Below are 22,500 nucleotides of genomic sequence, written 5' to 3'. Positions count from 1 at the left end.
GTGTGTCTGTGTGTGTGTGTCTGTGTGTGTGCGTGTGTGTCTGTGTGTGTGTGTGTCTGTGTGGGTGCATGTGCGTGTGTCTGTGTGTGCATGAGTGTCTGTGTCTATGTGTGTGTGTGTCTGTGTGTGCGTGTGTGTGTGTGTCTGTGTGTGTGCATGTGTGTCTGTGTGTGTGCGAGTGTGTGCGTGTGTGTGTGCCTGTGTGTTTGCGTGTGTGTGTCTGTGTATGTGCGTGTGTGTGAGTGTGTCCGTCCGTGTGTTTGCGCGTGAGTGTGTCTGTGTGTGTGTGTGTGTGTCTGTGTGTGTGTGTGTGTGTGTCTGTGTGTGCGTGTGTGTGTGTGTGCGCGTGTGTGTGTGCGTGTGTGTGTGTGCTGCGCGTGTGTGTGTGTGTGCGCGTGTGCGTGAGTGTGTGTGCACGTGTGTGTGTGGGCACGTGTGTGTGTGGGCACATGCATGTGTGTAAGTGCACACACAGATCAGTGAGGGCAGCTAAAGGGAGGAGGGAGGGAGAACATGAGGGGAACACACCTGGAAGCCACTGAGGCAGTGAACCTACCACCAAAGACCCCTGGAATGTGGTGGGGGTACAGACAAAAGGGTTGGGGGTGTGGGTGGGAGGGGGTTGGGGGGGTGTGAGTCAGGGATTGGGGTGGGGGTACGTGTGGAGGTTGGAGGATGGAGGTGTGGGTGAGGGGTGTGTGTGTGGGTTGTGGGGTGTGTGTGTGGGGGGTGATGTGGGCTGTGGGTGGGGTGTGGGGGTGTGAATGGAGAGTGTGCATGGGGATGTGGGTGGGGTGTGGGCGGGTGTGGGGGTGGTGTCTATGTGGGTGCGGTGTGTGGGGGTGGGGAGTGTGGGTGGGTTGTGGGGAGTGTGCGTGGAGCTGTGGGTGGGGGTGGGGGTATGGGTGCAGTGTGTGGGGGTGGGGAGTGTGGGTGGGGTGTGGGGAGTGTGCGTGTGGGTTGTGAGTGGGATGTGGGGGTGGTGTCTATGTGGGGGTGGGGGTGGGTGTAGTGTGTGGGGGTGGGGAATGTGGGTGAGAGTGTGGGTGGGGTGTGGGGGTGGTGTCTGTGTGGGGGGTGGGGGTGTGGGGGTGGGGAGTGTGGGTGGGTTGTGGGGAGTGTGCATGGGGGTGTGGGTGTGGTGTGGGGGTGGGTGTTTGTGTGGGGGCGGGGGTGTGGGGGTGATGTGGGGGGTGTGGTGGTGGGTGGTGTTCTCCCTGAACAATCTCCCAACCATCATGGGATCATGCTGTGCACCAAGCGTCCAGTCCTCTGGGTGGGGAGGGGGTGGCAATTTGGGTAAAGTGAAACCTGAAGACTGATTTCCCCACCCCCCACCCTCTCCCCCACTCTCACCCCCTCACCCCCAATCCCCACACCCTCCCACCCCACCCCAAATCCCCATCCTCACCCCCAATCCCCACACCTCCCACACCCTCAATCCCCACCCCCACCCCCAATCCCCAGAGCAGAGTTCCCATTGCAGTTCCTTCAGGAACTGGATCTGGAGTCAGATCCCGATCCGCGAGTTGTGATCCAGTCCGGGTTTTCACTCGAGCCCAAAGCTAGAATCGGGAAAGTTGCGGAGACCTGTTCCCATTGTCTGAATGGTTACCGTACACTCCCGCCTATATATCGCACCGCAATACGAACAAAACTCTCCATTTAAAACCCTACTTTCCAAGAAGAGACTGCCAGTTGCACTTGGATTGCAGGTGCTGCCTCACCGAGTCGAATAGCTGGATCGTCCTAACCCCAGTTTCCAGCATTGCAATTATGAACAAGAACTAACAGAATTGATTGCAAATAAGACAATTTGGGATTTAGCTGTCTTGGTTAGGGTGCTGAAACGAGTCCGTAAATTCTCAGAGTCGAGTTGCAGTGTTACAGTAGGTAGCAAACACACACACTCAGCCCCCATTCACAGTCCCACAGCAGCACTGAGGGAGCTCCACTCAATCACACGATCAGTGCTGAGGGAGTGCTGCACTGTCGGAGGGTCAGTGCTGAGGGAGTGCCGCACTGTCGGAGGGTCAGTGCTGAGGGAGCGCCGCACTGTCGGAGGTCATTGCTGAGGGAGTGGGCACTGTGGGAGGGTCAGTGCTGAGGGAGTGCCGCACTGTCGGAGGGTCAGTGCTGAGGGAGTGCCGCACTGTCGGAGGGTCAGTGCTGAGGGAGTGCCGCACTGTCGGAGGGTCATTGCTGAGGGAGTGGGCACTGTCGGAGGGTCAGTGCGGAGGGAGTGCTGCACTGTCAGAGGGTCATTGCTGAGGGAGCGGGCACTGTCAGAGGGTCATTGCTGAGGGAGTGGGCACTGTCGGAGGGTCAGTGCTGAGGGAGTGCCGCTCTGTGCGAGGGTCAGTGCTGAGGGAGTGGGCACTGTGGGAGGGTCAGTGCTGAGGGAGTGGGCACTGTTGGGGGGGGTAGGTGCCGAGGGAATGCCGCACTATTGGAGGGTCAGTGCTGAGGGATGTGCAGCACTGTCAGAGGGTCAGTGCTGAGGGAGTGCCGCACTGTCAGAGGGTCAGTGCTGAAGGAGCGCCGCACTGTCGGAGGGTCAGTGCTGAGGGAGCGCTGCACTGTCGGAGGGTCAGTGCTGAGAGAGTGAGCACTGTTGGAGGGTCAGTGCTGCGGGACGGCCGCACTGTCAGAGGGGTCATTGCTGAGGGAGTGGGCACTGTCGGAGGGTCAGTGCTGAGGGAGTGGGCACTGTCAGAGGGTCAGTGCTGAGGAAGTGGTCACTGTCGGAGGTTCACTGCTGAGGGAGCGCCGCACTGTCGGAGGGTCATTGCTGAGGGAGTGGGCACTGTCAGCGGGTCAGTGCTGAGGGAGAGGGCACTGTCAGAGGGTCATTGCTGAGGGAGTGGGCACTGTCGGAGGGTCAGTGCGAGGAGTGCTGCACTGTCAGAGGGTCATTGCTGAGGGAGCGGGCACTGTCAGAGGGTCATTGCTGAGGGAGTGGCACTGTCGGAGGGTCAGTGCGGAGGGAGTGCTGCACTGTCGGAGGGTCAGTGCTGAGGGAGTGCCGCTCTGTGCGAGGGTCAGTGCTGAGGGAGTGGGCACTGTGGGAGGGTCAGTGCTGAGGGAGTGGGCACTGTGGGAGGGTCACTGCTGAGGGAGTGCCGCATTGTCGGAGGGTCAGTGCTGAGGGAGTGGGCACTGTGGGAGGGTCAGTGCTGAGGGAGTGTCACACTGTCGGAGGATCAGTGCTGAGGGAGTGCCGCACTGTCGGAGGGTCAGTGCTGAGGGAGTGCCGCACTGTTGGAGGGTCAGCGCTGAGGGAGTGGGCACTGTGGGAGGGTCAGTGCTGAGGGAGTGGGCACTGTCGCAGGGTCAGTGCTGAGGGAGTGGGCACTGTGGGAGGGTCACTGCTGAGGGAGTGCCGCACTGTCGGAGGGTCAGTGCTGAGGGAGTGCCGCACTGTTGGAGGGTTAGCGCTGAGGGAGTGGGCACTGTGGGAGGGTCAGTGCTGAGGGAAGTGGGCACTGTCGGAGGGTCAGTGCTGAGGGAGTGGGCACTGTGGGAGTGTCAGTGCTGAGGGAGTGCCGCACTGTCGGAGGGTTAGTGCTGAGGGAGTGGGCACTGTCGCAGGGTCAGTGCTGAGGGAGTGGGCACTGTCGGTGGGTCAGTGCTGATGGACGTGGGCACTGTGGGAGGGTCAGTGCTGAGGGAGTGCCGCACTGTCGGAGGGTCAGTGCTGATGGAGTGGGCACTGTGGGAGGGTCAGTGCTGAGGGAGTGCCGCAGTGTTGGAGTTGCTTCATTAAAGTGAGGGTCTCTGAGCTGGATGTGAAATTTTTCGGAGTCTGTATTTGACAAAGTAAGGCAGCCTGCCTGCTGGTGAATGCAGCCTGTTCCCATCCCTCAGTCGACATCAAGAAATCTCGCCTCCTTGGTCAGTGCCATCTTCCTGTAGTCTACCTTGCTGTAATCTTCCTGAGTTTACCCTGGTGACTACACTTTCCAAAAGTCCCTCCGTGCTCTGGGATGATCTCCTGACAAAGTGTTGGGGAAATGCATGTTTTCATGAACACTTCATACCTGATCCCTGAATACCAATCTCCCAGCCTGGACCTGACTGTAGACTCTGAGGGGGAGGTGGTGTGTGGCCCACAGACCCCAGACTGGACTTCCCGGAGCTCTGATTAGGTCCATCACTGACTCCTGTGTCCTGCTGATGAACTGAACGCTGACTGGAATAAATATCAGTGATCAGAAAGCTCCATCAATAACAGAGTCAGTCTCATAGCATGGAGTTCTGATTTAAAATGATTCACTCAAAGGATTTGGGGGTCTCTGGCTGGGCCCAGCATTTATCACCCTGTCCCTAGTTGCCCCCCTTGAGAAGGTGGGGGTGAGCTGCCTTCTTGACCCACTGCAGTCCATGTGCTGGAGGGTAGACCCACAATGTCCCTGAGGGAGGGAATCCCAGGATTCTGACATATAAGGGAAACACACATTACTGTAAGGAACATTGCATACAGGAAAATTCAAGAGTACGTAACCCAATAAGACAGGAAATTGTATTTTTGGAAATATACAACCCACATGTAGCTGAAACAGTGTACAGATTGAAACAACAACTGTACGTAACTTATAGAATGTCAGATAAAGGAAAATGCAGAATATAGGGCTCAGTGACGTGCTACATATGATAAATACAGAGTATAGAATGTTACTTATAGGAAAATGCAGAGTATAGAAATCGCAGTGAGGAGCCCCAGAGTAGAATCTCTTAACAATCAGAACAAGGAGAGGGGGGGGGTGGGGGGGGGGGGGGGGGGGGGGGGGGGGGGGGGGGGGGGGGGTGGGTGAGAGACTGGGAGCAAAGGGGAAAGTGGGAGAATTCACCACCTTCACATTGAGAATCCAGCTGAGCGCAGAGTTCACACTGAGAGCGGGAGGTTACTGTCTCTGAGTGGGACTGTTCACCACCCCCTCCCCAACCCCCCAACTCTCTGTCTCACTCTCTCTCTGTCTCTGACCCTCTCTCTCTCTCTCTCTCTCTGTCCCTCTGTCTCTGTCCCTCTCTCTCTGTCTCTGATTCTCTTTCTCTCCGTCCGTTTGTCTGTCTGTCTCTCTCCCTCTCCTTCCATCTCTCTATTTCTCCCTCTGTCTCTTTCCCTATGCCTTTGTCTTTTTCTCTCTCTCCCTCTTCTGTCTCTCTGACTCTGTCTCCCTCTCTCTCTGTCTCTTTCCACTCTCGCTTTCTCCCTTTGACTCTCTCTCTCTCTGTTTCTTTCTCCCTCTCTCTGTCTCTCACTCCCTTTGTGTGTCCCTTTCTGTCTCTCTCGCTCTCTCTCTGTGTGTGTGTGTGTCTCTCTCTCTCTGACTCTGTGTCTTTCTTTGACTCTCTCACCATCTCTCCCTCCCTCCCTCCCTGTGCCTGTGATTGATGAGTGCAATTTACAAACTCCACCCCGGGAATTTCGTTTCTCGGAGAAAGAGAGAGGGGGGTGGAGGGAGGAGGAGGGGAAGAGCAAATAAAGAAGAGGGAGAGAGGAGTGAGTGAGTGACTGTGTGTGTGTGTGTGAGAGAGAGAGAGAGAGACAGAGGGAGAATGAGTCTGAACCGTCTCCCCGGAGCTGCGCTCAGTTACAAAGGGACAACTTTCCCCCCCGATCGGTGCTGAACTCTCCAGAAATCCCCTCCCTTTGCCTGAATCCTTGGGGCTGTGATCGGGGTCCGTGCAACCCCCACCCCCCCCTCTCCCAAGCCGGCGGGGAACAGGCGGCTGTGAGGCCAGGACTTACAACCAGGAGGAGAGAGAGAGAGAGAGACTGAGAGACTCTGAGAGAGACACAGAGAGAGGGGGATCAGGAGCTTGGGTGGGTGGGTGGGTGGGAGGGGGTGGGGGGGGGGGGGGATTTGGAGGGTGTGGGGGTGCAAAGGCTTTGAAACAGCAAGGAAAAGGAATTCAGGAGGAAGATGATGCCGACCTCAAAAGTCTGGAGTGGATTTAATGTCGGTGTGTTGTTCACCTTGATAGAAGTCTTGGAGATTTCTGGAGAAATTATGGAGCCGATTTATTGGAATTCACTGAACAGGAGGTAAGTGGTCTCTCTCTCTGGTACCTGTCTCAGACACTGGGCAGGGGGGAGGTTTGTTCAGTTAGAAATCCACGCTGTTTTCCAGTCTCTCCAAACCTCCCCCCCCCCCCGCCAACTTTTGCTGAGTTTTGATCGTTTAATTTACAAAAAAACAACAAGAAAATGCGCTTTCTTGGGGATTCAATCTCAGCTTCAAAATATTTCTTTGTGTTTTGTCGGTGGGGTAACTTTATAAACTTTTTTTTTGTTTGTTTAAAAGTTGCACTGTGTGTGTGTGTGAGTGTGTGAGAGAGAGCACCCCTCCCTCTGGACTGATCCAAGTGCTTGGTGCTCAGGTTATTGTAATGATTTGTTTAATAAGAGTTAGGCATGTGTGTGTGTGTGTGTGTGTGAGAGAGAGAGAGACACAGACCACCTTTGAAAAGCTCCCCCACTCTCGATTTTTCAGAGAGATGTTGTAATATTCCAGTTCCACCCCCCTCCCCAAGAATAAACCCCTTTCTAGATTGTGTGAGCTCCACTCAGCCAGTTACTGGTGGGGGGGTGGGGGGGGGTATCAGATAGAAATTGAACCATACTCTGTCCAATTGGAATGATCTTTACCCCATTTCCATTCTGCCCCTTCCCCCCCCCCCTTTTATGCTCCTGTTAGGGGAGGGGAGGGGGGGTAAAGTCACTTGGGAGGCAGAGGTTTGGGGAGGGGGGTTAATCAGAAGGAGACACCATGATTCTCCCCCAACCCCCACCCCATAATCTCCTCATCACAATGTCCATCCACTGAGCCCCTTATGGTCATCGTGCCCCCTTCACCTGGGGTGGGGACGGGGTGTGTCAGTGCCCATGGTGAGGGGGGGGGGGGGGGTTGCTGTCTGTGAGAGGGGGAGACTGGTGACACCCCCACCCCATGGGATAGAGAATCCAACACCAGCAACTAGTCAATGACACAGCTTTCCCATCGGTGGGCCCACTCACCCATCCCACACCCCCTCCCCTAAACCCCCACCCACCCTTACCCCCTCCTCAACCCCCACACCCCCTCCCCTCCCTCACCCCAACACCCCTCACCCACCCACCCTTACCCCCCCTCACCCCCCACACTGCCTCCCCTCCCTCACCCCAACACCCCTCACCCCCCACAACCCCTCCCCACACACCCCTCCCCTCCTTCACCCAACACCCCTCACCCAGCCACCCCTCAGCCCCTCCCTCAGCCACCCACACTCCCACACATCCTTCCCTCCTCACCCCCTCACCCCAACACCCCTCACCCCCCACAACCCCTCCCCATACACCCCTTCCCCTCCCTCACCCCAACACCCCTCACCCACCCAAACCACACCCCCTCCCCTATACCCCCACCCACCCCTCGCACCCTCCCTCACCCCCCACACCTCTTCCCCACACACACCCTCCCCTCCCTCACCCCTCCCCCACCCAACCCACACTCTCCCCCTCCTCCACCCACCCCACATCTCTCACCCCCACACCCCTCTCTCCCTTTCCTCACCCCTCAGATGCCACCTCACCCCGAATCAGCTTCCCTAACCCCAACATCAACCTGCTGCGTTTTTCCAGCACCAACCTCTCGGTCTCACAGTGCCCCACCCTCTTCTCTCCCCTCCCTCCCAGACAGATGCCCCCCATCATTTCTGAGGGGTAATGGGCTACTCAGAGTGAGACAGTTTCCACCCTCACTGCAATCCTCACTCTCTCCCACCATGAGACCGAGGACAGACAGGCCAAGAGCTGATCCCACTGGATTTGGAATGGGTCAGGAGCGGGCGGGTGTCAGTCCTGAGCAACCCTGACCGAGTGAGTAATCCCTCTGGATCCACTTGCTCCCTCACCATTAGGACTGACCGCTCCCTGTCCACAATCAGAGGGATCTGAAAAACACAAGACCCTTTGCCACATCAAACTGAACGGGTTCCACTTCTGAAATTCCAAAGGTTTCATTCACTGAGATTTCAGGAAGAAAATATTAACCCCCCCCCGATACAGCAGAAAAGGTCAGGTTTCAGTTGGAATCCCCACGGGACAGTTAGGGATTTGTCGAGGTGGGGACCTGAGACACAGATTACCCATAAGGTGCTAGAATGGTGGGAGAGATTTCAGAGGGCTGAATGGTCTCTTATAGTGGTTCCAAGAAGATTGCATTCCAGAGCCACACAGAGCCACTGAGCAATACAAGATCAGTGCAGTGCGGGCAGTCGGGAAAAGGGTTAACACAGTGAGGAATCCTCAGAGTGCATTCAGCCTCCCCTCCTTCATTAACCCTCACAATGTTGGCTCAGAACATGGTCACTTCACCTCTCACTACACACTCAGTCTCTCAGGAGATAGGGGAAATGTGGAGGGTCAGTGTTGAGGGAGCGCCGCACTGTCGGAGGGTCAGTGCTGAGGGAGCAGGAACTGTCGGAGGGTCAGTGCTGAGGGAGTGGGCACTGTCAGAGGGTCAGTGCTGAGGGAGCAGGAACTGTCAGAGAGTCAGTGCTGAGGGAGTGCCGCACTGTCGGAGGGTCAGTGCTGAGGGAGTGGGCACTGTCAGAGGGTCAGTGCAGAGGGAGTGGGCACTGTCAGAGGGTCACTGCAGAGGGAGTGGGCACTGTCGGAGGGTCAGTGCAAGAGGGAGTGGGCACTGTCGGAGGGTCATTGCTGAGGGAGCGCCGCACTGTCGGAGGGTCAGTGCTGAGGGAGTGCCGCACTGTCGGAGGGTCAGTGCTGAGGGAGCAGGAACTGTCGGAGGGTCAGTGCTGAGGGAGTGGGCACTGTCAGAGGGTCAGTGCTGAGGGAGTGGGCACTGTCAGAGGGTCAGTGCTGAGGGAGCAGGAACTGTCAGAGAGTCAGTGCAGAGGAGTGCCGCACTGTCGGAGGCTCAGTGCAGAGGGAGTGGGCACTGTCGGAGGGTCAGTGCAGAGGGAGTGGGCACTGTCGGAGGGTCAGTGCAGAGGGAGTGGGCACTGTCGGAGGGTCAGTGCAGAGGGAGTGGGCACTGTCGGAGGGTCAGTGCTGAGGGAGTGGGCACTGTCGGAGGCTCAGTGCTGAGGGAGTGGGCACTGTCGGAGGCTCAGTGCTGAGGGAGTGTGGCACTGTCGGAGGGTCAGTGCAGAGGGAGTGGGCACTGTCGGAAGTACAGTGTTGAGGGAGTGGGCACTGTCGGAGGGTCAGTGCTGAGGGGTGTGGGTGTGTGATAATTCTCAGCTCCTGCTCTAGCTCTGCAGTGCCAGTAACACTGTGCACTCTCAAGAGTGAGTGATTCATTCAGCCTCCAGGACCAGATTCTCAAATATTGTACTCTCCAGCGAACACCCCCGCATTGAACCGATTCCCTGAGAGTGTGAGTGTGCTTCTCTGATAAAAGCAGAGATTGCTGGGAAAAGCTCAGTCGATCGGGCTGTGAGGAGAAATCAGAGTTAATGTTTCAGGTCCAGCGATCCTCCCTCAGAACTCCCCTGGTCTGGGGTCTTGTATAATGGTAGATTATGCTCTGCACTTTCCTGAGCTCTGCTGCTGAAATGTTTGGATGGTTTACGCGTTGGACAGGAACTGTTGTGGGTCTCTGCAATGAACCCTGGGTGTCTAATTGCTTTACACTGAGTGTGTAAGTGTGTGTGTGTTAGTGTCTGTATCTGTGTGGTGTGTGTGTCTGTGTATCAATGTGTGTGTGTGTCTGTGTATCAAATGTGTGTGTGTGTCTGTGTATCTATGTGTGTGTGTGTGTGGTCTGTGAGAATGTGTGTCTGTGTATCTATGTGTGTGTGGTGTGTCTGTGTATCTGGTGGTATATGTGTCTGTCTATCTATGTGTGTTTGTCTGTGTGTTTGTGTGTGTTTGTGTCTGTGTATCTATGTGTGTCTGTGTATCTATGTGTGTGTTGTGTCTGTGTATCTATGTGTGTGTGTCTGTGAGAATGTGTGTGTGTCTGTCTGTCTGTGTATCTGTGTGTGTGTGTGTCTGTCTGTCTGGTGTATCTGTTTGTCTGTCTGTCTGTGTATCTGTGTGTGTGTGTGTGTATCTGTGTGTGTGTGAGAAGTGGTGTCCGGCGTATCTATGTGTGTGTGTGTCTGTGAGAATATGTCTGTGTATCTATGTATATGTGTCTGTCTACCTATGTTGTGTGTGTCTGTGTATCTATGTGTGTGTTGTGTCTGTGAGAATGTGTGTGTGTGTGTGTGTGTATCTATGTGTGTAGAACATAGAACATAGAAGAATACAGCGCAATACAGGCCCTTTGGCCCTTGATGTTGCGCCGATCAAAGCCCACCTAACCTACACTAGCCCACTATCCTCCATATGCTATCCAATGCCCGTTTAAATACCCATAAAGAGGGAGAGTCCACCACTGCTACTGGCAGGGCATTCCATGAGCTTACGACTCGCTGAGTGAAGAACCTACCCCTAACATCAGTCCTATATCTACCACCCCTTAATTTAAAGCTATGCCCCCTTGTCATAGCTGACTCCATACGTGGAAAAAGGTTCTCACTGTCAACCCTATCTAACCCCCTAATCATCTTGTACACCTCTATCAAATCACCCCTAAACCTTCTTTTCTCTCCAAAGAAAACAACCCCAAGTGCCCTCAGCCTTTCCTCATAGGATCTTCCTACCATACCAGGCAACATCCTGGTAAACCTCCTCTGCACCCGTTCCAGTGCCTCCACATCCTTCCTATAGTATGGCGACCAAAACTGCACACAATATTCCAGATGCGGCCGCACCAGAGTCTTATACAACTGCAGCATGACCTCAGGGACTCCGGAACTCAATTCCTCTACCAATAAAAGCCAGTACGCCATATGCCTTCTTCACCGCACTATTTACCTGGGTGGCAACTTTCAGAGATCTGTGTACATGGACACCAAGATCCCTCTGCTCTTTCCACACTACCAAGTAGTCTACCATTAGCCCAGTAATCCATCTTTTTGTTACTCTTACCAAAGTGAATCACTTCACACTTAGCTACATTGAACTCCATTTGCCACCTTTCTGCCCAGCTCTGCAGCTTCTCTATATCCCGCTGTAACCTGCCATATCCTTCCTCACTGTCTACAAACTCCTCCGACTTCGTATCATCCGCAAACTTGCTCACCCCAACCTTCTAACCCTTCCTCCAGGTCATTTATAAAAATGACAAACAGCAATGGTCCCAAAAGAGATCCTTGCGGAACACCGCTAGTGACAGGCACTCCAAGATGAACCTTTGCCATCAACTACTACCCTCTGTCTTCTTCCAGAAGAGCCAATTCCTAATCCAAACCTCCAACTCACCCTCAATGCCATATCTCTGTATTTTCTGCAGTAGCCTACCATGGGGGACCTTATCAAAACGCCTTACTAAAATCCATATATACCACATCTACCGCTTTCCCCCTCATCTACCTCCTTAGTCACCTTCTCAAAGAATTCAATAAGGTTTGTGAGGCACGACCTGCCCTTCACAAAACCATGCTGACTATCCTTGATCACATTATTCTTATCCCGATGTGCATAAATCCTATCCCTTACAATTCTCTCTAAGACTTTGCCCACAACAGAAGTGAGACTCACTGGCCTATAGTTACTAGGATTATCCCTACTCCCCTTCTTGAACAAGGGAACCACGTTTGCTAGCCTCCAGTCCTCTGGCACACTACTCCTGTAGACAAAGAGGACACAAAAAATCAAGGCCAATGGCTCTGCAATCTCCTCCCTTGCTTCCCAGAGAATCCTAGGATAAATGCCATCAGGCCCAGGGGACTTAGCTATTTTCACCCTTTCCAGAATTTCCAACACCTCTTCTCTACATATCTCAAAGCCATCCATTCTACTTATTCGTGCCTCAGTATTCATATCGACAACAATGTCTGTTTCCTGAGTGAATACTGACGAAAAGTATTCATTCAGCGCCTCCCCAATCTCGTCAGCCTCCACACGCAACTTCCCATTACTATCCTTGATTGGACCTATTCCTTCCCTAGTCATTCTTTTATTCCTAACATACCTATAGAAAGCCTTAGGGTTTTTCCCTAATCCTACCAACTAAGGACCTTTCATGTCCCCTCCTTGCTGCTCTTAGCTCTCTCTTGAGTCCTTCCGGGCTACCTTATAACTCTCAATCGCCCCTCTTGAACCTTCACGCCTCATCTTTACAAAGGCCGCCCTCTTACCATTTAACAAGGGATTCCAATTCCTTATTAAACCACGGCTCCCTCACACGACCCTTTCCTCCCTGCCTGATAGGTACGTACTTATCAAGGACACTCAATAGTTGCTCCTTGAACAAGTCCCACATATCAATTACGCTCTTGCCTTGGAATCTACTTTTCCAATCCACACATCCTAAGTCATGCCTCAACGCATCATAATTTCCCTGCCCCCAGCTATAACTCTTGCCCTGTAGTACACACTTATCCCTCTCCATCACTAGAGTAAAAATCACCGAATTGTGGTCACTGTCCCCAAAGTGCTCACCTACCTCTAGTTCTAATACCTGGCCTGGTTCGTTACCCAGAACCAAATCCAGTATGGCCTCACCTCTTGTTGGCTTATCTACATATTGTGTCAGGAAACTCTCCTGCACACATTGCACAAACACTGACCCCATCTAACGAACTTGAGCTATAGCTTTCCCCAATCAATATCAGGAAAGTTAAAGTCCCCCCATAACAACCACCCTATTACTGTCACTCTTCTCCTGAATCATCTTCGCAATCCTTTCTTCAACGATTCTAGGACTATTATGAGGCCTGTAAAAGACTCCTAACAGGGTGACCTCACCTCTCCTATTCCTAACCCTCAACCCAAACTACCTCAGATGGCAAATCTTCGTCCATCTTCCTTTCCACCGCTGTAATACTATCTTTGACAAGCAAAGCCACACACCCCCCCCTTTTACCCCCAACCTCTGACCCTACTAAAACATTTAAACCCTGGAACCTGCAACAGCCAATCCTGTCCCTGATCTAGCCATGTCTCCGTAATAGCCACAACATCAAAGTCCCAGGTACCAACCCACGCTGCAAGTTCACCTACCTTATTTCGTATACTTCTGGCATTAAAGTATACACACTTCAAGCCACTCTTCTGTTTACAGGCACCCTTCCTTTAAGATTGATGCCATATTCCTAACCTCCCTACACTCCAGGTCCTGCACCCTAAAGCTACAGGGTGCAGGGGAGGAAAGGATCGTGTGATGGGAGCCGTGGTTTAATAAGGAATTGGAATCCCTTGTTAAATGAAGAGGGCGGCCTTTGTAAAGATGAGGCGTGAAGGTTCAATAGGGGCGATTGAGAGTTATAAGGTAGCCCGGAAGGACCTGAAGAGAGAGCTAAAGAGCAGCAAGGAGGGGACATGAGAGGTCCTTAGTTGGTAGGATTAGGGAAAATGTGAGAATGTGTGCCTGTGTATCTGTGTGTGTGCGTCTGTGAGAATGTGTGTCTGTGTATCTATGTCTGTCTGTGTCAGTGTCTGTCTGTGTCAGTGTCTGTCTGTGTTAGTGTCTGTGTGTGTCTGGCTGATCCAAGCCTATGTGGTTCAGCAGGATTTGCTTCAGCTTGATTTTCTTCCTGTTCTCCACGAGGGCTTGGTGCTGTCCTGTTTTTGGGATCTTGCTGTGCACATGGTGGCTGTGGACGTTGGGAGTACCTGCACACTGTGAAATAGTTTGATTTTTGGGAAGTCTCAGGTTCAAACAATTGACTTTCATTCTAACCTGAAACCTATCGCTGACTCCATCCTGGTAACTGCTCCACTGTCATTATCATTGGTTAGGCCACTGTTGGAATATTGCGTGCAATTCTGGTCTCCTTCCTATCGGAAGGATGTGGGGAAACTTGAAAAGGTTCAGAAAAGATTTACAAGGATGTTGTCAGGGTTGGAGGGTTTGAGCTAGAGGGAGAGGCTGAATAGGCTGGGGCTGTTTTCCCTGGAGCGTCGGAGGCTGAGGGGTGACCTTATAGAGGTTTACAAAATTATGAGGGCATGGATAGGGTAAATAGATAAAGTCTTTTCCCTGGGGTGGGGGAGTCCAGAACTAGAGGGGCATAGGTTTAGGGTGAGAGGGGAAAGATACAAAAGTGACCTATGGAGGCAACTTTTTCACCCAGAGGGTGGTACGTGTATGGAATGAGCTGCCAGAGGATGTGGTGGAGGCTGGTACAATTACAGAATTTAAGAGGCATCTGGATGGGTAGATATGAATAGGAAGGGGTTTGGAGGGATATGGACCGGGTGCTGGCAGGTGGGACTAGATGAGGTTAGGATATCTGGGTCAGCATGGCCGCGCTGGGCCGAAGGGTCTGTTTCTGTGCTGTACATCTCTCTGACTCTATCTCTCTGGCTCATTTGGAGATATTGAGTTAGTGCCACTTCCTGCTCCTGGGACTGTTTTGGTTCACTTTCTGAAACCTGACTGAGGAGACTCGCTGTACACCATCGCCAGGATCTTTATTTGTTTATTCACTTGTGGGACGTGAGTATCCCTGGCTGGGCCCAGTATTTCTTGCCCCGTCCCTAGTTGCCCCCCTTGAGAAGGTGGGGGTGAGCTGCTTTCTTGACCCACTGCAGTCCATGTGCTGGAGGGTAGACCCACAATGTCCCTGAGGGAGGGAATCCCAGGATTCTGACCCAGCCACACTGAGGGAATCGGTGATATATTCCCAAGTCGGGATGGTGAGGGGCTCGGAGGGGAACTTGCAGGGGGTGGGGTTCCCCATGTATCTGCTGCCCCCTTGTCCTTCTAGATGGAAGTGGCTGTGGGTTTGGAAGGTGCTGCCTGAGGATCTTTGGTGAGTTTTCTGCAGTGCATCTTGTAGCTGGTACAACACTGCTGTTACTGAGCGTCGGGGGGTAAGGGAGGGAGGGGGTGTTTGTGGGTGTGGGGCCAATCAAGTGGGGGCTGCTTTGTCCCTGGATGGTGTCGAGCTTCTTGAGTGTTGTTGGGCGCTGCCCCCCATCCAGGGGCAAGTGGGGAGTATTCCCTCACCCTCCTGACTTGTACCTTGTAGATGGTGGGACAGGCTCTTGGGGGGGTATCAGGAGGGGAGTTACTCGCTGCAGGATAGGGCAGAGAGATGTGGGTTTTAGTAACAGAGATGGGGGTTAGGGGGGGTGGCGTGTTGTGATTGATTTCGGGGTGAGCTCCTGGACAGGATTTCAACTCTTGGCCCCCAAACCCTGGTTATTTATCCAGAATCACCCTTTTAGTTTTGGATAAGACTGTTTCCATCTCCTCTCCCTGTGCAGATATCGCCAAGCCTCTGCCTGATTGTCTATGATTGCAACATTTCCAAAAACATTGACAGCTCCCTACTCTGACCCAGGGCAGTTGTGCACACACAGTGGCTGTGTTTTCAGGTCTAACTGCACAGTCATCATCCTGAGCTTCCCCGAGCTGCTGGTTACTAATAATTTCTGGACGTTACTGGAGGTTTCACAGAGTTCTGGTGGAATGTAACAATGTTGTCTTAATCTGTAATTAGTTCCAACCAGCTCCCTCTGAATTCCCCCCGAGCAACCCCCTTCCCTTTCAGAGGTATCACAGTGTTCCCTAATAATTACATTAGGGATCTGTGCCATCAAAACTGTTCTAGTCCACAACAGCTCATTAGCTCGCCCCCCCCCCCCCCCCCCACCCCAGTTGTGGTCTCTCAGTTGTCGGTAATGAGCAGGCTGTTTGTCTCATTTACCAAGCTGACTCTGCCCGTTCTCTGGCTGAGCATTCACTTCCCCGTGATATTCCCCAGCCAGGGCTGGCCCTCGACAGAAACACCAGGACAGATCACTGGAGTGAGCAGTCAGGTGGCAGATGGAGCACAACGCAGGGTGGATTTGTCCTCTGTCGGAAAATCACAGAGGAGACAAGAGGAGGAGAGGTGTACAAGATAATGAGTGGAATAGATCGAGTCAATAGCCAGAGACTCTTCCCCCAGGGCAGGGTTGACGGGTACGAGAGGTCATAGTTTTAAGGTATTGGGAGAAAGGTATAGAGTATACGTCAGAGGAAGGCTCTTTACGCAGAGAGTTGTGAATGTATGGAATGTGTTGCCAGTGGTGCAGAGTCATTAGGGACATTTAAGTGCCTGCTGGACATACACATGGATAACAGTGAGTTGAGGGGTGCAGAGGTTAAGTTATTATATTTTACATTAGGACTAAACCTCGGCACAGCATCGTGGGCATAAGGGCCTGTTCTGTGCTGTACGTCTCTATGTTCTACGAGACAGTGTAAAATAAACGCAGTGACCCTGAAGGCGGGGGTGGGGGGTGGGGGAGCTGCAGGAACAGTGGGAGAGTTAGGCAGTTCCTAAACCACGCCAGAATCCAACCACCTTAAATAACAACACACTGTCTGTTGATTGGGGAAATGATATATTGTCTCGACACAAACTCAACCCACAGTACGTAACGTCAGGATGTCAGAATGGGGAGCGGGAGAAGGAATATTCAGCCCCTCAAACCTGTTCTGTCATTGGATACCATCACGGCTGATCTGCTTTTGGTCTCAGCTCCACCGTCCTGGCCACTCCCCATAACCCTTTAACGCCTTCCTTACCCTCGTGAATAACCTGTCGATCTCCTCCAGAGTGCCAGGTGCCATCACGATCTCAGTGAAACAACTCCACAGAGAGAGGTATCCTGTCACTGTGTCCACCCTTTATCTAGCCCATGGAGAGCCCATGACACTGACCAAGTTTTCCTCACGAACCTCTGACACTCCTGTGTCTATCTGTCAGTCAGGGCTCCTTGATTGGGGCTGTTAATGTGGACCAATCAGGTAAATGCCCAGCTAGTCATGACTTAGAATATCGAGCCCATCTTAGAGTTAATATTGAGCTATGAGCTGACTGAAAACTGGGTAAGGGTCACTCACTGTGTAACCGTACAGAGTCAGGGTTTATTCAGCAGGGTAAGGGTCACTCACTGTGTAACCGTACACATTCAGGGTTTTATTCAGCAGGGTAAGGGTCACTCACTGTGTAACCGTACAGAGTCAGGGTTTATTCAGCAGGGTAAGGGTCACTCACTGTGTAACCGTACAGAGTCAGGGTTTATTCAGCAGGGTAAGGATCACTCACTGTGTAACCGTACAGAGTCAGTGTTTATTCAGCAGGGTAAGGGTCACTCACTGTGTAACCGTACAGAGTCAGGGTTTATTCAGCAGGGTAAGGGTCACTGTGTAACCGTACAGAGTCAGTGTTTATTCAGCAGGGTAAGGGTCACTCACTGTGTAACCGTACAGAGTCAGGGTTTATTCAGCAGGGTAAGGGTCACTCACTGTGTAAACCGTACAGAGTCAGTGAGTGTTAAGGATATGGCAGAGACTGACAGCACTTTCTTGGAAAATGCTTCTGAGTGTGATTTCAAGACCAGCAGTTTCTGGAACTGTTCAACAGTCTTATCTTGGAATGTGGTTGTTTCTGAGTTGCTTTGTAAAGTTACCTTCTTACCTTGTGGTTTATTCCTGGTTTCTGATTCAATTCAGCACCCGAAATGACCTGAAATACAGAAATGAAGCAAGGAATTCATTACAACCACATTCGCTCCCTCAGTGCTGACCCTCCCGACAGTGCAGCACTCCCTCAGCACTGACCCTCCGACAGTGCGGCGCTCCCTCAGCACTGACCCTCCGACAGTGCGGCGCTCCCTCAGCACTGACCCTCCGACAGTGCGGCGCTCCCTCAGCACTGACCCTCCGACAGTGCGGCGCTCCCTCAGCACTGACCCTCCGACAGTGCGGCGCTCCCTCAGCACTGACCCTCCGACAGTGCGGCGCTCCCTCAGCACTGACCCTCCGACAGTGCGGCGCTCCCTCAGCACTGACCCTCCGACAGTGCGGCGCTCCCTCAGCACTGACCCTCCCGACAGTGCGGCGCTCCCTCAGCACTGACCCTCCGACAGTGCGGCGCTGCCCTCAGCACTGACCCTCCAGTGCCCCCCTGTCCTATCGTGTGGTGTTGAGGGAGGGAGCTGTAAGGGTGAGCTGATTGGAATGTGATCCCTCCAGTGTTGCTGTATGTTTGAAGGCCGGGGAATTTTGTCAGCAACGTCCTGCTGCTCGCTCTGGGAACATGTGGAGTGAACTGTCTGTCACCGCCCACGAGGTGGAGAGCCAGAGGCATGTAATGGGTAATAGTGGATTGCAGTGTTGTAACTCAGGAACATCACAAGAAGCCCACAACAATACAGCTTGACATCTCCACACCTGGGCCCCCAGCTCATCACAGATTTCTCCTGGAATAGCAGAGAGGTCAGCAGTCATTAGATACAGGGGTAAAGCTTCCTCTACACTGTCCCCCGCATCAAACACTCCCAGGACAGGGACAGCACGGGGTTAGATACAGGGTAAAGCTCCCTCGACCCTGTCCCCCCCATCAAACACTCCCAGGACAGGGACAGCACGGGGTTAAATTACGGAGTAAAGCTCCCTCTACACTGTCCCCCCCATCAAACACTCCCAGGGACAGGGACAGCACGGGGTTAGATACAGAGTAAAGCTCCCTCTACACTGTCCCCCCCATCAAACACTCCCAGGGACATGGACAGCACGGGGTTAGATACAGAGTAAAGCTCCCTCTACACTGTCCCCCCCATCAAACACTCCCAGGGACATGGACAGTACGGGGTTAGATACAGAGTAAAGCTCCCTCGACCCTGGTCCCCCCATCAAACACTCCCAGGACAGGGACAGCACGGGTTAGATACGGAGTAAAGCTCCCTCTACACTGTCCCCCCATCAAACACTCCCAGGGACCGGGACAGCACGGGGTTTAGATACAGAATAAAGTTGAAGAGGGTGAGGGAGACGTTGAGGGGAGTAGGGGCCAGTGGTGCTTCTGGAGGAGGGGGTGGGAGTGGGACTGTGAAGGATTGGGGAGAGTGAGGAGGCAATGAGAATTGGACACTGGATTTTATTCCTGATGAAGGGCTTTTGCCCGAAACGTCAATTTTCCTGCTCCTCGGATGCTGCCTGAACTGCTGTGCTTTCCAGCACCACGAATCCAGAACTGGATTACAGCCGTCTGTTGGGTGGATCTGTTTGGTCTGGATGTGAATCTGAGTCAGACTCCCTGTCTGTCTGCTGTCGATGTGTGCTGTGAGAGTGATCCTGTTCCAGCTGACGTTAGCCTGGGGCAGGGGTGAGGCTGCCTGATGGAATCCCCTCCACCCCCACCACCCCCACCAACCCAAACCTGAGTTTAAAAAAACCCACCCTCCTCCCGACCTCCCTGCAATCTCCTGTGGTCAGAGTGAGTGGTTGGTGATCTGGAGGAGAAGGAGGGGGGGAGCAGCTAAAATCCTGTGATTACATCTTCCACCTGCCTCCTTTCACAGGAATGATCAAAATGATGTTTATTATTTCATGTCCTCTCCATGTTTCCCCACTCCTGATCCCTCTTTCCCTCCCCACCACCCTCTCTCTCCCCTCACCTGTCTCTGCCCCACACCCACAATGGGTAGACCCACAATGTCCCTGAGGGAGGGAATCCCAGGATTCTGACCCAGCCACACTGAGGGAACGGCGATATATTCCCAAGTCGGGATGGTGAGGGGCTCAGAGGGGAACTTGCAGGGGGTGGGGTTCCCCTGTATCTGCTGCCCCTTGTCCTTCTAGATGGAAGTGGCCGTGGATTTGGAAGGTGCTGCCTGAGGGTCTTTGGTGAGTTTCTGCAGTGCATCTTGTAGCTGGTACACACTGCTGTTACTGAGGGTCGGTGGGTAAGGGAGGGAGGGGGTGTTTGTGGGTGTGGGGCCAATCAAGCGGGGGCTGCTTTGTCCCTGGATGGTTGTCGAGCTTCTTGAGTGTTGTTGGAGCTGCCCCCATCCAGGGGCAAGTGGGGAGTATTCCCTCACCCTCCTGACTTGTACCTTGTAGATGGTGGGACAGGCTTTGGGGGGGTGTCAGGAGGGGAGTTACTCGCTGCAGGATTCCCAGCCTCTGCCCTGCTCCTGTAGACACTGAGTTGATGTGGGGAGTCCAGTTGAGTTTCTGGTCAATGGTAACCCCCAGGATGTTGATAGTGGGGGATTCAGTGATGGGAACACCATGGAATGTCAAGGGGGGCGGTGGTGAGATTGTCTCTTGTAGGAGATGGTCCTGGCCTGGGGTTTATGTGGCGTGAATGTTCCTTGCCCCTTGTCAGCCCAAAACCTGGATATTGTCCAGATCTTGCTGCATTTAAACTGCTTCAGTCTCTGAGGGAGCAGGGTGAATGGTGCTGAACACTGTACAATCATTGTTTGAGTAAACACCTCCTGCCCCTACACCCCCTCCCCATCTCTGTAACCCCCTCCAGCCCCTACACCCCCTCCCTATCTCTGTAACCCCCTCCAGTCCCTACACCCCTCCCTATCTCTGTAACCCCCTCCAGCCCCTACACCCCCTCCCTATCTCTGTCACCCCCCTCCACCCCCTACACCCCCTCCCCATCTCTGTAACCCCCTCCAGCCCCTACACCCCCTCCCGTATCTCTGTAACCCCCTCCAGGCCCCTACACCCCCCTCCCTATCTCTGTTACCCCCTCCAGCCCTTACACCCCCTCCCTATCTCTGTAACCCCCTCCAGTCCCTACACCCCCTCCCTATCTCTGTAACCCCCTCCAGCCCCTACCACCCCCTCCCTATCTCTGTAACCTCCTCCAGCCCCTACACCCCCCTCCCTATCTCTGTAACCCCCTCCAGCCCTTACACCCCCCTCCCTATCTCTGTAACCCCCCTCCAGCCCTTACACCCCCTCCCTATCTCTGTAACCCCCTCCAGCCCTTACACCCCCCTCCCTATCTCTGTAACCCCCTCCAGCCCTTACACCCCCCTCCCTATCTCTGTAACCCCCTCCAGCCCTTACACCCCCTCCCTATCTCTGTAACCCCCTACATCCCCTCCCTATCTCTGTTGCCACTTCCAGCTCCCTGCACCTCTCAGTGTTGAGGGAAGTGGGCACTGTCGGAGGGTCAGTGCTGAGGGAGGTGGGCCCTGTCGGAGGGTCAGTGCTGAGGGACGTGGGCACTGTCGGAGGGTCAGTGCTGAGGGAGTGGGCACTGTCAGAGGGTCAGTGCTGAGGGAGTGGGCACTGTCGGAGGGTCAGTGCTGAGGGAGTGGGCACTGTCGGAGGGTCAGTGCTGAGGGAGTGCCGCACTGTCGGAGGGTCAGTGCTGAGGGAGTGAGCACTGTCGGAGGGTCAGTGCTGAGGGAATGGGCACTGTCGGAGGGTCAGTGCTGAGGGAGTGGGCCCTGTCGGAGGGTCAGTGCTGAGGGAGTGGGCATTGTTAGAGGGTCAGTGCTGAGGGAGTGCCGCACTGTCGAGGGTCAGTGCTGAGGGAGTGCCGCACTGTCGAGGGTCAGTGCTGAGGGAGTGCCGCACTGTCGAGGGTCAGTGCTGAGGGAGTGCCGCACTGTCGGAGGGTCAGTGCTGAGGGAGTGAGCACTGTCGTAGGGTCAGTGCTGAGGGAGTGGGCACTGTCGGAGGGTCAGTGCTGAGGGAGTGGGCCCTGTCGGAGGGTCAGTGCTGAGGGAGTGGGCATTGTTAGAGGGTCAGTGCTGAGGGAGTGCCGCACTGTCGAGGGTCAGTGCTGAGGGAGTGCCGCACTGTCGAGGGTCAGTGCTGAGGGAGTGCCGCACTGTCGAGGGTCAGTGCTGAGGGAGTGCCGCACTGTCGAGGGTCAGTGCTGAGGGAGTGCCGCACTGTCGAGGGTCAGTGCTGAGGGAGTGCCGCACTGTCGAGGGTCAGTGCTGAGGGAGTGCCGCACTGTCGAGGGTCAGTGCTGAGGGAGTGCCGCACTGTCGAGGGTCAGTGCTGAGGGAGTGCCGCACTGTCGAGGGTCAGTGCTGAGGGAGTGCCGCACTGTCGAGGGTCAGTGCTGAGGGAGTGCCGCACTGTCGGAGGGTCAGTGCTGAGGGAGTGCCGCACTGTCGGAGGGTCAGTGCTGAGGGAGGGCACTGTCGGAGGGTCAGTGCTGAGGGAGTGCCGCACTGTCGGAGGGTCAGTGCTGAGGGAGTGGGCACTGTCGGAGGGGTCAGTGCTGAGGAGTGGGCACTGTCGGAGGGTCAGTACTGAGGGAGTGGGCACTGTCGGAGGGTCAGTGCTGAGGGAGTGCCGCACTGTCGGAGGGTCAGTGCTGAGGGAGTGGGCACTGTCGGAGGGTCAGTGCTGAGGGAGCTCTGTTTTCCAGCTGTCGTGGTGTGTCTGGGCTGGAACGGGTTACTGTTTGTCCCACTATTGTGCTGGTAATTAACTGATCTGCTTCATGGGGGAGCAGTTTGAGAGACTCTGATAATCGTTTCTGTTAATGATTTGCTTCATCCCTGGCAGTTCTGATGAAATGGAATTCCCAGCTTTAATCACATTAATTGCTAATCAAGTTTGAAATTGTATTTCAGCCTCTCTGTGGAACTCTGTTCCATGTCCTGCTGCTCGCTGTCTCCCTGGACATTTCAAGTTCGTGTCAGCCACCGAAAAGAGAAAAGACAATGGG

General features: G+C 54.1%; 1 protein-coding gene across 1 annotated transcript in view; it reads left to right on the top strand.

The window, feature by feature from the left end:
• The first annotated feature begins 5,865 nt into the window (after window positions 1-5,865).
• efnb3b (ephrin-B3b) overlaps window positions 5,866-22,500 on the top strand; it is a 101,359-nt gene continuing 84,724 nt past the window's right edge. The window contains exon 1 of the mRNA XM_072591366.1: window positions 5,866-6,049. Within this exon, the coding sequence (XP_072447467.1) occupies window positions 5,928-6,049 (122 nt within the window). The 5' untranslated portion in view covers window positions 5,866-5,927. The remainder of the gene's footprint in view (window positions 6,050-22,500) is intronic.

This window comes from Chiloscyllium punctatum, chromosome 21 (genome assembly GCF_047496795.1).
Source record: "Chiloscyllium punctatum isolate Juve2018m chromosome 21, sChiPun1.3, whole genome shotgun sequence".
Lineage (NCBI taxonomy): Eukaryota > Metazoa > Chordata > Chondrichthyes > Orectolobiformes > Hemiscylliidae > Chiloscyllium > Chiloscyllium punctatum.
The sequence above is the reverse complement of the archived record's forward strand: the minus strand, read 5'-3'. Positions and strand labels throughout refer to the sequence as shown.